The 15,866-nt window shown below is 39.7% G+C and overlaps 1 protein-coding gene across 2 annotated transcripts; it reads left to right on the top strand.

The window, feature by feature from the left end:
- Positions 1-331: 331 nt before the first annotated feature.
- UBE2V2 (ubiquitin conjugating enzyme E2 V2) lies at positions 332-15,659 on the top strand. 2 transcript variants are annotated; one of them, XM_081873316.1, is made up of 4 exons: positions 332-459; positions 7,231-7,376; positions 12,485-12,610; positions 14,785-15,659. In XM_081873316.1, exons 1-4 carry the CDS (start codon positions 444-446, stop codon positions 14,929-14,931), a joined length of 435 nt encoding a protein of 144 aa, XP_081729442.1. In that variant the 5' UTR covers positions 332-443; the 3' UTR covers positions 14,932-15,659. The 2 variants fall into 2 exon arrangements, with proteins under 2 accessions (XP_081729442.1, XP_081729443.1); XM_081873317.1 differs by lacking the exon at positions 332-459 and adding an exon at positions 6,730-6,834.
- The last annotated feature ends 207 nt before the right edge of the window (positions 15,660-15,866 follow it).

Genomic DNA, 15,866 nt, shown 5'->3' with positions numbered 1-15,866 from the left:
GCCACTGTAGGTTAAGGTTTTATTCGACTACAGCTCCATCATCCCTGACTATTGGACATACTGGCCGGGGCTGATGGGAGTTGGAGTCCTTCACCACCTGGAGGCCACCCCATTGGCTACCTCCGCAAACTCCGTAATTAACCCTTTCGCAGCCTCACTTCCCGACACCAGAGCGACAAATGCCCTGGAGGGCTCTCTTCTCCTCTCAGTTGCTTCGCGTAGCCGCCTCCCTACATCCCTCCCTCTCCATCCACCCCGGTCAGTCGGTATTTTCCCTTCCCTTATCTGCCCCCGCCTTAGCCGCCACCCTCTCGACGCGCAGAAGCAGCAAACGCCAGCGCGAGGCGGGGCTAGTTTCCAGGAAGTGACGTAGGGCGCAAGGCAGAAGTCACGTGCTCGGCGCCCGTGTGTTTCCTGGCTGGTGGGGGAGGGGTTTGGACAAGATGGCCGGATCCACAGGTCTGTGTTGAGAGGAAGGCGGGGGGGCGCCTTGGAAGGGCTGGCGGGGGGCTTTCGCCGGGGAGGGGGGTTCTCTCCCTAGAGACCCTGGTGGCGCGTCCCCGGCGCGGCTCATTCCGTGGAGAGCGGTCGGCGCCAGCGCAGCCGGGCCAAGGTTCCGGCGCCGGCGGGAGAGGAGGGCGGGGAGGCCGCGGGGGTTGGCGCTGGGGCCGGAGTCTTCCTCTTGGTGGTGCAAGGGATGCGGGGAGGAGACGCCTGCGGGGCTGGCAGAGGCAGGCGGTGCAGCCGGGAGGTGGGGAGGCCGAGGCAGCTTTCCGCTCCTGGGGTCGGTTTTTGTTCAGGGGAAGGTGGAATTCGGGGTCTTCGGACCTCCTTCTCACGCTCGGTTCGGGTTTGGGTGAGAGGAAATGTGGCGTTTCTTGAGTCTCTCTTCCGCCCTCCCCCCGCAACGTAATACTGATAAATATGCCCCCTCTCTTCGAAAACGAAGCCGACCCCAGTGGCATTTAGGTGGCTTTTAATATCGCCGATTTCTATGTGCAGGCGTTGCTGGTTGCTGAGGGTAGGACAGATACGTTCAACAAAAAAACACACAAAGTGTGTATGGGGGCGTGTAATTAAGTTCTGTCTTGGTCTTTTTGCTGATGAGGTCCGTTGTCAATCTTGCGTATGAATTTTTGTTACTGGCACGCTTCCCTCCTTTCCCGTTTGTGATCTTGTCGAAGTATTTCCTGCAAAACTCCAGAAGGAAATTTGGTTTTGCTGGTCACCAGTTAGCGATGAGCTTTGAGGCTTGGTATTGAATTTACTTTCTGTTTATTTTAATCGTATTGCTGAGGCAGTAGGCTAAGGGAAACCAAAACCTTTAATCCTTGGACCTTACAGTTCCCGTTTTCCTGACTTTCTCTTTCTTTTCCTTCCTACATCCCCTTTTATCCCAATCCCATTTCTTGCCTTTTTTTGTATACTGCCCACTTTTCAGCATCCCCACTTTCCTAATTCCCCACACCCTTCTTCCCACTTTCAGTTTATTCTTGTTCCTACCACAGCTTTTCAATAGTATGTCTCAATTCTCCCCACTTCTCATAAAATCGTAGAAATGCAAATGTTTATCAGTCTTCCAGTTCATGCGGTTATTGGTGAAGTGGAAATATTGCAGCTGAGTAGTGCTTATGAACGAGGGGTGGCAGTTATTCAAAATTAATGTGAAGTAAAATCCATAACTTATACTATGGATTATGTTACAAAGTTCATTTGAGATTTAAACATGTCAAATTATTATGGCATGTTGTCCTTGAAGTCTGTTGCTAATCATAGATGGTGTTACCAAAGAATTTTACTTAAATAATAACCTTTAATAACTCTTTAATAACCTGGGTCTACTTGCTTGAACTGTAATTATCTTCCTTTTCATCGTTGGCAATATGTTTTGCACCTGGATCTTTCACAGCACTGATAGGTACTGAATTTGAAAGGGTATTTAAATAATTTTGACTTTGTGTTCCTGTATTCAAGCCTTTTATTTAAACACCATTAATAGGTGATTGTTTTTGTAACTGTGGTTGGTACCTTGTGCTGAATAAACTGTAAATAATTTTAACCTGGAAGCTGTGCATATTGTTCAATTATCTTGAAAAGGCATTTTCTTTCAGATTCACAACATGTATATCTATTAGTCTAATTATTTTTAATTGTGTTACAGCCACATAGGAATTAGCCAAATAACGCCATACATTAATAAAAATTAAAACTTCTTAATAATATCAAACCCACCCATAGCCCTGTTTTAACATTTGTCACAAAATACCTTCATAAGTCAGGCTTGATGGGGGATGGGTGGAGTTTCAAACCTAGTGGGGGAACACTTGCTTGATCTTAATATTCTGTGATGGAACACAGAATACAAGCTGCTAAGACAGTCGGTCCCAAACCATTTAGTGGTTTAAAGATCAAAACCAGTTCTACTGGGAAATACATTGTACATACATGTGACTCTGTGTGGAGCAGGTTGCTATGCACAGATCTGCTTAATATTACAACTCACTTTTTCAACTTTATATGTTGTGCTTTCCCAATAATCATGAAATCTGGATTTAAAAGTATTGTTAGCATGAACATAATTGCTGTTTTGCATTGAAGTTCTTGAGTGACAATCAAAATATAGGATGTCGTATTGGATCCCATGATGATCTCCAGTTACCTGTATTTGTGCCAACGCAGAAAAAACGAAATAAGCAGTACAGTATTTCTATGTCCAGACATATGACTGCTTGGCTGTTTTTACTCATTTAATAAATGCAGTCAACAATACATCCACAGTATTTTAAATAGCAACTCATTTCAGTTATTTTTTACTGATGAAATACAAAACATAAACTGATACATACATAATTTATTTTTTCCATTAAACATTTACAACTTATTTATAACAAAACTATTCAGAATTTTGCCAGAGTTTGCTGCAATTCAGGCCAGAATTTTGTTTTTAGAAGCATGTCTTTCCATGAAAACTAGGGTGTTGTAGGATAGTCTCTGGGTATCACTGACATGCCTTTCTTAATTTGTCTATTAACCATAAACTGCCTTACATAGCTCCCATCAAACTTCATACAAAAACAGTTTCCAAGCTGTGTTCTCTTAAGGGAACCGTAAGCTTCTGCAGCAAATGTAAACAGCTAATGAGAGTTCATTTCATACTCTCATTATGAATCTGCCTCTGGGCGAGGAAAAGCTCCTTTCAAAGATAACACTCAGCACAGAAAATCCACTAATTTGGGGTTATTATTTTAATTTACTAAATCTTTATTGGCACATTTTCGAAGCAAAAGGAAGAACAAGCAAGTATAGGTCCTCTGCATGCAGAAGATGGAGAAATGCTATAGTGTCACAGAGAGAAGGCAGAATTGCTTAACACCTGCTTTGCCTCTGTCTTCACCCAAAAGGAAAGCAATGACCAAGCTGGTGATAACAGAATAAACAATGCAAGGAGGGAGCTGCAGGCCAAGATAGGAAAAGAGTGGCAAGGGAACACTTAGTTAATAAAGGAATTCAAATCTCCATTGCTTGATGGGCTGCACTCAAGGGTACTAAAAGAGCTTGCAGATGTGATCTCCAAGTCTCTGCCTATAATAATTGAGAAATTTGTAGAACAGGTGAGGTCTCTGCAGATTCTCCCCATCTTCAAAAATATGAGAAAAGAAGACCTGGTATATACATAGCAGTAAAGGGTTGGTCTGTGAGAATTTAAGAAATAGTGCTTTGATTACTAAGACTTTGCATGGGTTTCTATAAACAAGTCATGCCAGACAGAGTTAAAAGTGTGGTTGATCATGAGAATGATGGGGGCATAGTGTATCTTGTTTTCAGTAAGGCTTTTGACATAGTGCTCCATAATATTCTTGCAGGGAAGTTGGTGGATTGTGGACTGGATTGGGTGACTGTTAGGTGGATTTGTAGTTGGTTGACTGAATGAGTGAACCCAAATAGTTCCTCATCTTGGGGAAAAAGTTAAAAGTGGGATGCAGCAGCATTGTTCAGTGTCTTTATAAATGACTTGGATGAAGGAATTGAGGAGATGCTCATCAAATTTGTAGATGACACCAAACTGGGATGGGTAGCTGCAGAAGACAGAATCAGGACTCAATATAATCTTAACAGATTAGAGAACTGGGCCAAAACTAACAAAATGAATTTCAACAGGGAAAAATGCTATGTTCTACAATTAGGCAGCAAGAACCAGCTGCACAAATATAAGATAGGGGAGTCCTGGCTTGCCAGTAGTGCATGTGAAATAGATGACAAACTTACTGTAATAGGAATCCACAGTGTGATGCAGCAGCAAAAGAAGTATAGTGGCCAGATCAAGGGAAGTCACAATACCACACTATTTTGCCTTGGTCAGACCACACCTAGAATACCATGGCCCGTTCTGGGTGCCAGATTTAAGAAGGATATTGACAAACTGGTAGGTGGACAAAGTAGGGCAACCAAGATTAGCCCAGGTCTGGAAACTAAGCCATATGAGGAATGGTTGGGGGAATTGGGTATGTTTAGCCTGGAAAAGAGGAGACTGAGAGGAGAGATGATAGGCATCTTCACATGTTAAAAGGGATACCACATGGAAGATGGGGGCAAACTTGTTTTCTCCTGCTCTGGAGGGTAGGACCTGAACCAATGGCTTCAAGTTACAAGAAGAGGGATTCTGACAAAACACCAAGAAGAACTTTCTGACAGTAAGAGCTTTTTGACAGTACAACAGACTACCTTGAAAGGTGGTATACTCCCCTTCCTTGGAAGTTTTTGAGCAAAAGTTGTATGGCCACCTGTCATGGATGCTTTAGTTGAGATTCCTGCATTGCAGGAAGTTGGACTAGATTACCCTTGGGGTACCTTCTACTCTAATTCTATGTTTTCATTATGCACATGGATATAATATTTAATGCTGCAGTTAGGGGAGGTAATTATTGGTCCAAAAGGGGGGTATTTTTGTAGTCAACTGAACATGTAGCTAATCATGCAGAAAGAAATGGTTCTGGCCTTTATCAGATGCTAAATGTAGTTTTGCATGTTTAGAAATATCTGTTCTTTGTACAATAACACAGAATGTTATTGTACAGAATGTGAGTCTGAGGCTGCACAGCAATACATACAAATGTTTTGTCTATTATCCAAATGTTCACCGTTTGGTAATGGTGATATGGTTATATGCAAACAAAGATAGTGAGCAGCTACAGCATGTGAGCAATTTTAAAATTTAGTCTGCAATACATTGCTGTATTGTGAGGGGTTCTAATTCAAAAACTATTTTCCATGGCAACCATTGGGATTCTTAATCTTAGCTGGAAACTATAGCAGGGCACTTACGGAGATATTTTGGTGTGTAAGGGGAAACTGCTTATTGGCTAGTGTAAAGCATGCTTTTGGTTGTGTGTATGCTCAAGCTGATTTTAGTCATATGTCCTGGAGTGAGTGCATAGGGAATTACTGCTTTGCTTATAGTGGCGCAAATCCTGGTTTATTTAACTTCCCTTTTTCTTTTAAAGCCAAATATATTTGTAGTCCTGCTTGAAGCAGAGTGAGGTGGGGAAGCTTTTACTCTAAGAATGAAAAATGGCCAGTAATGGTGATAACCTTCCCATGGTTAGGATTTCCTGCTCTGTTTTTTTGTAATTATAAAAGGCAACCACTTTATTGGAATCTACAGTGTATTCCTTTACCGGTTGTGTGATATCACAGTATGGCATAGGTCAACTCATTATCTCCCATTGCTGTATTTCAGCATAATGAATACAGATTTAGATCTCCAGCATCTTTGGTATTTAGAAGTCTTGAAGATATTATCTGTTAAAATCCCTTAGCACTTTTCTCTCCCAAAATAGCCACCTGAGCATGCTTGTGGTCAAAGCAACTTAGGGCAGGCATTGCATGCTTGCATAATTGTTTGACCTATGCAAGGGATCAGATATGTACAAACCTGCTTTAGTAACCTGATACAGTCGTTTGAGCTGCCAGTACAGTTTGTGGATTTGGATCATATTTTGAAATGCATCCTTTTATTTGTAGGAAAATGGTGTATTGTGAATTTGCTTCTCTAATCCTTTTCATACAACCAGTCCTCCATGAGAAATGAATGCTTTCCTGTATTCTTATTTTTGTTATGAAATGGGAAGTAACTGATTTCTGCTCTGAACTGTTGTTTAGTTAGACAGTTGCAAAGAGCAGTATTTCTTAAATGCCTTCTAGTTCTGAAGTTCATCTCAATTAGAATTTGTGTGCACAATATTCTTATTTAATATGCAGTATGTGTGACTAGGACCAGTTCAGATGATGATATTGGCTTTATAATAAAAGATAATGAACAATATCGTTGATTTTCTGTAAATTGTTGTGAGACATATAGTGAAAAGCAGGATTAAGTGCTAAACAAATAAGCCCGTACCCCATGCATTGAGCCCCTTCGTTCATCCGTTTGTAATGTAAGCAATCAAACCAGGAAGCACCTAATGAACCATAGTGCCCTCGGAAACTAGGCTTACGAGCTTTGGAACAAGCTAAGACAGTTAACCCACTTAAAGTATGGTTCAATATTCTAGCTTGTTTCAAATCTGGTGACCATAATTTTTTGGGTTTGCTTATGCTGCAGAGGGAGGAGCAAATAAGCTGAGTGTTTGGGCAAAGACTCATATTTATTACTAGTTTAATAATTACTATATATTTATTTATATCCCACCTTTTCCTCTAATGGTACTCAAGATGACTTACAGCTAAAAATAAGAGCCGCTTATTTCCTCTTGAACTGATAAAAGATTGTCTGAATGTAACCAGTATTCCACAGAGAAGTAATGACTGAGTAGTGCTTACTGTTGTAACGCTGAGGTAACTGTCATATATTAAAACTTACTTTCTGAATCAGAAAATGGATGAACTAAATGGTGAAAATTATGGCTGTATATGACTTCCAGATATGAAATTTGATAATTTAATTTAGACTGTCACTTAAAAAAAAAGACCCATAAGAAAATCAAATCTGCAAATATGATGTTGCTGAGGAATTTAAGATTCCAAGTTGTATGATACTTCATAAGTGGAAATAAGTTTGTTTTTCACATTGATTGCAATTCAATATGTATATCAGTAAAATGTGTTATATGCATAAATTCTCAGGTGTGGATTTTTTAGTTGGCTCAACCAGGCCTTCATGCTAAGACGTGACAAGAGATCAGCTGTGATTTTGAACATCGCTATTTACATTGCTTTACTTTTTTCAAATAGTTAAAGTCCCTCGTAATTTTCGCTTGTTGGAAGAACTTGAAGAAGGTCAGAAAGGAGTAGGAGATGGTACAGTAAGCTGGGGCCTCGAAGATGACGAAGACATGACACTTACAAGGTGGACGGGCATGATTATTGGACCACCAAGGGTCAGTACTATAAGTTAAATCTTCATTTAGTGGAACTTTTCAAACATTTGCAATGCATGGTTGTTAGCTATGGGTTATGCTATGGGGTGAATCAACTAAGTCAAAGAGTAGACTCATCAATTTGAGTGGATTATTCTGAGTAACTTAATTGGATTCAGCCCAAAGATTGATGAATATCAGAATTCAATTAGGAATCTTATAAGCTATAACAGAAGTTAGCCCTATAGCTAACCTTGCTTTTTCACAATTGGTAACAATCGTAGAAAGGTGTGGAATGGTTTCTTATACGCCCAGGTCAATATGGGGGCCACATAATTGTAACATTAAGGACAATGGTAATTTTTTTACATTTTATTGAATACTATCAAATCTGTATTTAGATGACAGTGTCTCATGGTGACTTCTGCTCAAGTTGAAGTGTTCCAAATGCATATTCAGTAGTATGCAATTGTGGCCCAGCACAGATGCATATTTCTGTTGTGTGCATTCAAACAACACATTGATGATATTAGCTATCCTTCATTAAACAACAATTTCAGCTCTGCCAAGAAGCAGTTTGGACCTTCAGAAACATGAGATGTTCTATTTTGCTTTTTAACTTATAATATACCACTTCAGTGTGTGCCTGTTAGTCACACTGAGCTTATGGCACCAAATATTCTCCCTTCCTTTAGTTTTATGTGTGCTTGTGTGTGCAGGCATAACAAAAGTAACTTGATGTGAATGGTGACAATTGACATGGCTATCCAGTGTACACAGAGTTCTGTGGCCTTCCCCTCCTTTCCCTTTAAGACCTGCATGTTGGCAGCAGAGCCTGGTATCATGCTAGTCACATCTCATTTGTTTTGTATTATAACCCCAGGATCTACTCCCAACAGCTTAGTGTGAAAGAGATTCAGCCATTAATAAAGAACCCAGTATGCCCTAATGACATTCTGAACCTTTCAAATTTGTTTTCAGTACTGGAACTGAACTGACCTCAGTTTTTAACACAAGTCCGTGCCTGATTAGATTTCAGCAGCCTACTGTAGGTGGGAAAAGTATTTTTATTTTATTTTATGCTGTTAGGAGGCAGAAGCCTTTTCCAATCTATTGCAAATTAGCCTGGTCTACCTTCTCTCCACCCCTTCCATAAGCCAACAATCTGCTCTGGCTTTCCCTTTGAACCTTGGCTTGAGAAGGTTGGAGTAGCAGCAACATCTGGATCACTTCAGGATACTGTGGCTTTTTGGCTTGGCTGCTCTTGCCATGCACTCCAAAGGCAGCCCCTACCCTTGCATTACCCCAGACACAATTAGTCTTTGAAAATCAGGTATCTGCATATTGTATGGCTGACATATTGCTAAAATATAATGTAATATAATTAATATAATATAATAGGAGTATTCTGGGCATCCAGGAATTGGACAGAAATGTAATTGCTTTCTGCCCATAGGCAAAGTTAAGATTGATTGTATTTCTTTGCCGCTTTACATTCAAATGAATCGCAAAGTGGCTTACAAACAATAAATATCAATAACATAATAGAGCATAATAGAACAACAGAAGTACAGCATAAATCATATAAAATAATTAACCAATCTACCATTACAGTCTATAAAACACTATTAACAAAGCAGCAACTAAAAAATAAGGTAAACATCACAATTACCAGCAAAAGTCATATGATTAACAAATCAATATGTCATTTATAATTTATAAATAGCAGCTAAAAAATAAGCTAAGCACTGTTAAGTTCATACACAGACTCTCCACACCCCTATGACTCATAGTATTGCATTCTATTCAGTTCATTAAAATAAACACAATGCCTGTTGCTAAGCCAGCTCAGCTAGATGCTGCACTTGATGGGGTTTTCGGTTAGTGAGCCATGGTGCAGACGGTGGTTTTTCGGACCTACCACTGGTGGTAAGGCGGACGTTGGCTTTGGGTAGCCCACCCAGGCGCCTTTAGTAAGAAAACGGCTTAGATTACCTGACTGGTTCAGCCATTAGGTATGAATGGTAGCCTTGAAAATAGGGTTATGCCTGCAGTAACTTGTTTTACTGGCTTCCGTGATTCTAGCATAGAGTATATACAAAGTTTTCTGGATAGCAAAGAATAGGGTTAGAAAAACTTAATCTCCAGACTTCTCACATAAAATTGTATGATCTGCCACGATTTTCAGACATAGCTAGATGCCGAGCTTTCTCTTGTAGATTCAACCTGAATTATACTTTGGCCAAATGTGTCTTTTTATTTTTTTATTAATCTGCCAGTTTTGCAAACAGAGGGCTTCTTCACTTGTGTTTTTCCTTAGGATGTTCTTTTCTTCTGGCACTTTCTTCAGTTCCTGGGGAATTGGAGTGAACTTTTCTCCCTTCACCCTCATATAGTTTTCAGTGCATATGTGTGTTTCTAGATAGCACGGGGGGGGGGGGGACGGGGACATACCCAAGGAGTAAAATACAAGAAATCATGGGAACAGTAGTAGGAAGAGGTTATGGTGAACTGCAATTTTGGAGGAAGCTGCTATAAGCCAAAAGTAAATTCTGACCAAAGATAGAGAGGATTTGGTACTAATATTGGGACCGGTTTCCTTTTATTTTGGTTTTGAAGATCATTCATAAAGTTAGCAGCATTGTTGTGGAGCAGCATCAATCATTGTTTCTGCTTCAGCATCACACATACTGAATGTCCTAAAGTTAGTATCAATTTGAATTTGTTTTGATCCCATTTTACTGTAGTTGCATTATTTATATATAGAGACTGAGAGCAGCTAGGGCAAGGCAATTCTAGTTCTGTTTCTCCGAAACTGGCCTGTCAATGTGCTTACTTAAACATCTTTGACACAGTAGTCAAAGCTTAGGCAAATCTGTCTTTTCTGAGAAAAGGGGATCCCAGCAATGTTAGGATTTGAGGGTGTTCTGGTCAGTGTTGTGGAAGGAATAGTAAATATTCCTGGAACTCAGGCTAAATCTAGCTAAAAGGTAAGAAGCAGTCTGGGTAAGTGATGAGAAATTATATACTAAAATGCTGTGGGCAGCTTCTATCTTCTCTGAAGATGAAGGGATACGGCATCTATGGGATAGGGAAAGGTTTTAATTTAGTTAGTTTGGATGGTCCCTGAGCACTGAGCCCAGTAGGTTTTTGAGCAGCGGTAGTGAATCTCGGGCCCTCCAAGACTCTCTGGACCTTGGAACCCTCCCTCGTCCACATCCCTCACCAGCACTTCTTGTGTGCTTCTGAAGTGCTGTTGCCTGGGGGGGGGGGATGAATGTTTGAATTCTGATAATGGCTCTTGTTTGCCTGGATAGAGGTTGGTGTTTGGGTGTGTAGAAAGCTGACTTTTGCATGGCTGAAATGTAATCTACTGAAAGGAGTAACGACTCACAGCCACTGCTCTGCTGACTTTTGCCTACGTTCCTACTCAGTTTTGGATCTGGCTGCATGCACCACTGACATGTTGCCTGCCTCCCAAGGTTGCCCATGAGAGAATGTGGCCTTCATGGAGAGAGAGGTTCTCCACCCCAATGTAGAACATTCATGAAGGGAATTCTCAAATCTTTATTGTCTCTCCCCCCCCCCGCCAAAAAACTATATACAGTTTATTTAAAACAGTTCTGTGTCACCTTCCTTCTGCGAAGCCTTAAAGGTGACCTATAAAAATTTAAATGCAACCATAATAGAACCCACAACAAAATTACCATTTATGAATTATACCCAGTTGTGCCTGCCTGTGTGTGGAATGCTTGCCCAGCAGGACTTCCTCATTCTTCCATTCCTCCTGCAGCCTCTCACACTTCCATTTCGCTGCTGCTGCTGCTTGTTTCAGTTTTTAAGCAATCAAGATGAAATTGCACTGTCTGATTACTAGAGTGACCCCTGGTCACAATTTTCCCAGATTAATTTGATATGCATATTTGTTCGGAGTGTTCAGTAATTTGAGTGCTTCATCCACACTGAGATCCAAATGAGTCATAAGGTAGTTTTGACAATGCCATATAGTACACAATTCAGATTATTCAGTAACTAATAAACTAGAACGTAATTTTGATTTTAATGATAAGCCACTTTACTCAGTGAAATAATAAAAGAGTTAAATATTGTTTTTAGGGCTGACAGGTGTTGTGAAGGAACCAACATTGTATTTCAGATCAGGGAGATGCCTTGAGTGGGGTCGTTGTGAACTAGGTATGTATATACAGGCCCAGGATCCACAAGGCTACTGCAACACGTGGAAAGTAGGAGGAGATAGTTTCTCATATGTGTAAGGGAAGAAGCTTTTTAATTGCACGGGTGATGTTTTTTGGAAGGTCTTTCCACTTTCCACTATATGGGTATTGGGCTTCTTTACTCAAGCACAGTTCAGTTCGGAAAGCAAGCGTGATTACCTTCCTCTTTATCTCAGCAACTACTAGATGCAGAAGCCTATCCTAAGTTCTGTCACTTCCTTCTTCTCAATTTTGGTTTGTTGCAAAGTTCTGTTTGAGGTTATTGGCTGCCTTCTGCCACCTTTCTTCCGCGTTTACATGTATATATTTCTCACAGTTTCTCTATTAAAAATGGATCCTTTGAATGATGGTGGCATTGAGGTTGGCTGTTTTGTGAGTATTAAGGGGAAGATACATCTAGGTTTTTCATTTTATAAAAATCTTTGGGCAAGAAACCTGAAATAATAGTTACCAGGTGAAGGGGAAAAATCTGTCATGAAATGATAACACCAGTTTCTTCTTTCTAAGCCTTAGTTAAGCTGAAACTCCTTTGTTGCTTTATAATTATAAGATACTTATTTGTCCCAATCCTGCTAGTGTTACGTACGTATCTCTAGATGGCTGGAGAACTGGGGGTATATACAAGCCATGTTCTTCAGCTAGTCTGCATGCACGGAGCCCTTCAAAAAATATTAAAATTTCACCAGTCAGCTGTTAGGAGAAAGCAGGAAGCTGAATTCACCTGCTACCCCTCTTTCCTGCCAAACAGCTGGTCAGCAGAGTCTTACCAATTTTGAAACAGCTCTGCACACGATCCTTGAGATGGGGATGACTGACTTTGTTTCAATATTGTTATTTGGAATGCTTTTAGCTTTCAGTATGATTAATTCTTTTTTTCCCTCCTCTGTTTACTAGACAAATTATGAAAACAGAATATACAGCTTGAAAGTAGAGTGTGGGCCTAAATATCCAGAAGCACCTCCAACAGTTAGATTCGTAACTAAAATTAATATGAATGGAATAAATAATTCCAATGGAATGGTAAGATGGAATGCAAGATGATCAAGCCAGTTTATTTTTTGCAGAAAAGCTGTTAAGGATTCTGTTTCTTTTTTAATCTCCCAAGGTTGTATGTTCATCTGCTCTTATATGCCCCCAATTAACACATTAATTTGTAAATTGTGCTGTCATATTATGTGTTGGTGGTACCTATGGAGAAGGGGTTGCATCCACATTTAGTCATTTTTAGAGCAGACCCATTGAAATTAGTGAAACTTAAGTTTGTCATGATTAGTTTGCCCCATTGATTTCAGTGGGGTTTATTCTGACCAAGTCTGGATCCATACCAAAGTTATAAAGTCACAGTAAAAACAAGAGGCTTAATCAATTTTATGTGGTGTGAAATAGTTAAAGGAATGGAAAGCAATTTTTAAAAATTGTGACTGCCAACATTATCAACTTCTTACATTAGTAAACATTTTGTGTATAGGAACGTGCCAAAGCCACAAATCTCTTTCTCTGTGTAGGAGATTCATCTAGGAAATGTGTAATGTTTGGCATGCCCTTGGGTCCATATATTATAATTTTACAATTGGAGCCGTAATTTGGAGTACTGCAAATTAAAGGAAATCTATTCATCAATTATAGTTTGCCTTTGCTGTCATGTTAAATAATTAAATTTTACAAACTTGGTCCTTTTAGCTCCCGTTTTTCTATTATGATCAGTCCAACTAAAGCTGCAGAAGTTGCCCAGTGAAAATGACTCTGAGTCTCTCTCAGTCAAGTACAGGAATAAATTTAAAGCAACAGCACATCTGTGGTCTGTGCTTGCTCTGTGTCAGTTGTGTTGGTTCCCCCCCCCCCAGTTGAGTAGGCCATTGATTTCAGTGTAATGGACTGAAAATCCATTAAATGGGAGCTGTAGACTTGCAAGTAGGTTGCTGATTTGTGAGTGAACAGTCAGGTAAAAACTGATGAATCCCAAACAGACTTAAAGTTATATTGGAATTTTGTTAGGAAGAACTGTGACCTAGCTCTAAAATATTCTGTATAGATCAGGGGTGGCTAACATTTTTTGGGGTGTGTGTTTCATCCAAGGTTTACATTTGCACTTGGCCAACACTCTGGAGGCTGAATGTCAGCAGGTGGTGTGGCTGCTCACACTCACACATGCATGCACAAATGTACAGGGCCCACTGCTCCTGTGGGTCTGATTCATGCCATCTGATTGAGAAAGGGCTCTCTTGCCCCTTCCCTGCTCATCAGATGATTGAGACTACTGTGAGACTGCTGGGGTGGGCAGAGAGGTTTATCCATCCTCCGCAGCCCTTTGTCACATTTATTTTTATTTTTAATTAGGGACTTGGCAGTGTGGGGGACAGCGGCAGAAATTTACTTGGTGGCCAGTGGCTAGCCACCCTCAATACAGACCCTCTATAGAATGTCCTATAGTATAAAAATTCATTGTGGAAGTACTGTGAGATCTTGACTATTGTATATCCCAGACCTATAAACACATTTTCTCGGGTTGCTTTTTTTTTCATGGCCTTTAGGGGTTTCATACATTCTTTACTTATTAAAGAAACAGTATTCTTTGTTACCTTGCTGATTCATCGCAATAGTTTCTGTTTTATATTCCAACAGCTGCAAGTGTATATTCTAAGTTCCTTGAATTGTATCCAAACTCAAATTATTCATAAGAGACAGAATAGTTGGCCTGTTTTTTAAAGGATGAATTAATAGAGAGGTTAAATCGCTGCCGCACTATCCAATAATTAATTAGTTGATGCATGCTGACATTTACATGTTTCTGTTGACTATGTTGCTAAGTTAAAATGGTCAGTTTTTACTAACCTATCCATGAGATATGACAAAACATTATTTTCACCTGCCTTCCTCCTCTTGAACTGTTTAGCAGGAGATGCCATATGTTTTGAAAACTTTCCCTGAATAGCTATAAAAACTAAAAAATCTTCAAAAGGAGCCACAAATTCTCATCTTTGACATTTGTATCCATAGTGGTTTATGATGAGTCACAGTGATAATTAAGGCCTCATTCCTACCACTGTACTAGTGCAGCTAGTGTTAGCACCAGACCATAGGAGCAGGTGCCTGGTGTTTAGGTTGTCTGAAAACTCAATGCAAGCATGCTACTACAGTTATGGAATTGGTTATTTTATGTGCCTTACTTAAATGTACACTTTCTTTCCTTACAGGTGGATGCACGAAGCATACCAGTGTTAGCAAAATGGCAAAATTCTTATAGCATTAAAGTTGTACTTCAAGAGCTAAGGCGTCTAATGATGTCCAAAGAAAATATGAAGCTTCCACAACCTCCAGAAGGACAAACTTATAACAATTAATTTTAGCTGAATCCCAAACTTGTCTTAAACAACTTCTACTTATGTTTAATGTCTTGATTCAATCTCACAATGCAAACCACCCACACATTAAGAGTTTCTGCTGGTGTACGTGATCTGGACATTTGAAAGAATATATATATGTATATGTATGCCCCATATGTTTTCAGGCACAATCAGAGAAAAAAAAAGGCAGCACAATTATTTTTCCTCTTTACCAAGGCACTATAATTTTAAGCATAAACCTGAAGTAGCCTAAAATTGGAGCTCCGGTGTTTCAAGACGAAAGCATGACAGGAAGTGTCAGGTTGCTGTGGAATAATGTTTCAGAAAACTTTTTCTCAAGAAGAAAAAATACAAATGGCATGCTTTATCCATCTTGCTTTAGTAAAAGAGCTGCAGATAAAATTGTTTCAGTAGCAGGTACTGCAAATACCATTGCTCAACTTGTTTAATTTTTGCAAAGGTGTGGGTGCTGACTGCTAGTAGTGTCACAGAATACGGTCAGGATTGTTTTGATACTTGTATTTATAAAATGGGGAAATGATTTTCTTTTAAGCGGCTCCTGTGTGTTACATGTAATGGACATTGCAAATATTTGTTTACAGTCTTTGTTCTAATAAACCATGCATTTAAGTTTTAGTGAAGCAAAACAAAAAAGGAAAATAGGTGTATGGATATGTGATTGAGAATAAAATTAGTCTTCAAATGTAAATAAAATGTGGAAAGTATTTGAGACTGTCCTTATCTTTCTGTTTAAGTTGTGCCAGTAGTACCTTGCAGCACTAAGAGGTCAGATGTTGCTCCTAATCTGCGGCAGTGTTCCACTCACTTTGTATCTTAGGCTGTTGAAGTGATTTCAGCCAAGCCAGATCCTTAGTCTAGGCACAAGTTAGGTTCTACATGTGTAATACTTTTTAAGACAGAACACAAAATAT

This window comes from Podarcis erhardii, assembly GCF_964252035.2.
Source record: "Podarcis erhardii genome assembly, chromosome: 8".
Lineage (NCBI taxonomy): Eukaryota > Metazoa > Chordata > Lepidosauria > Squamata > Lacertidae > Podarcis > Podarcis erhardii.
The sequence above is the reverse complement of the archived record's forward strand: the minus strand, read 5'-3'. Positions and strand labels throughout refer to the sequence as shown.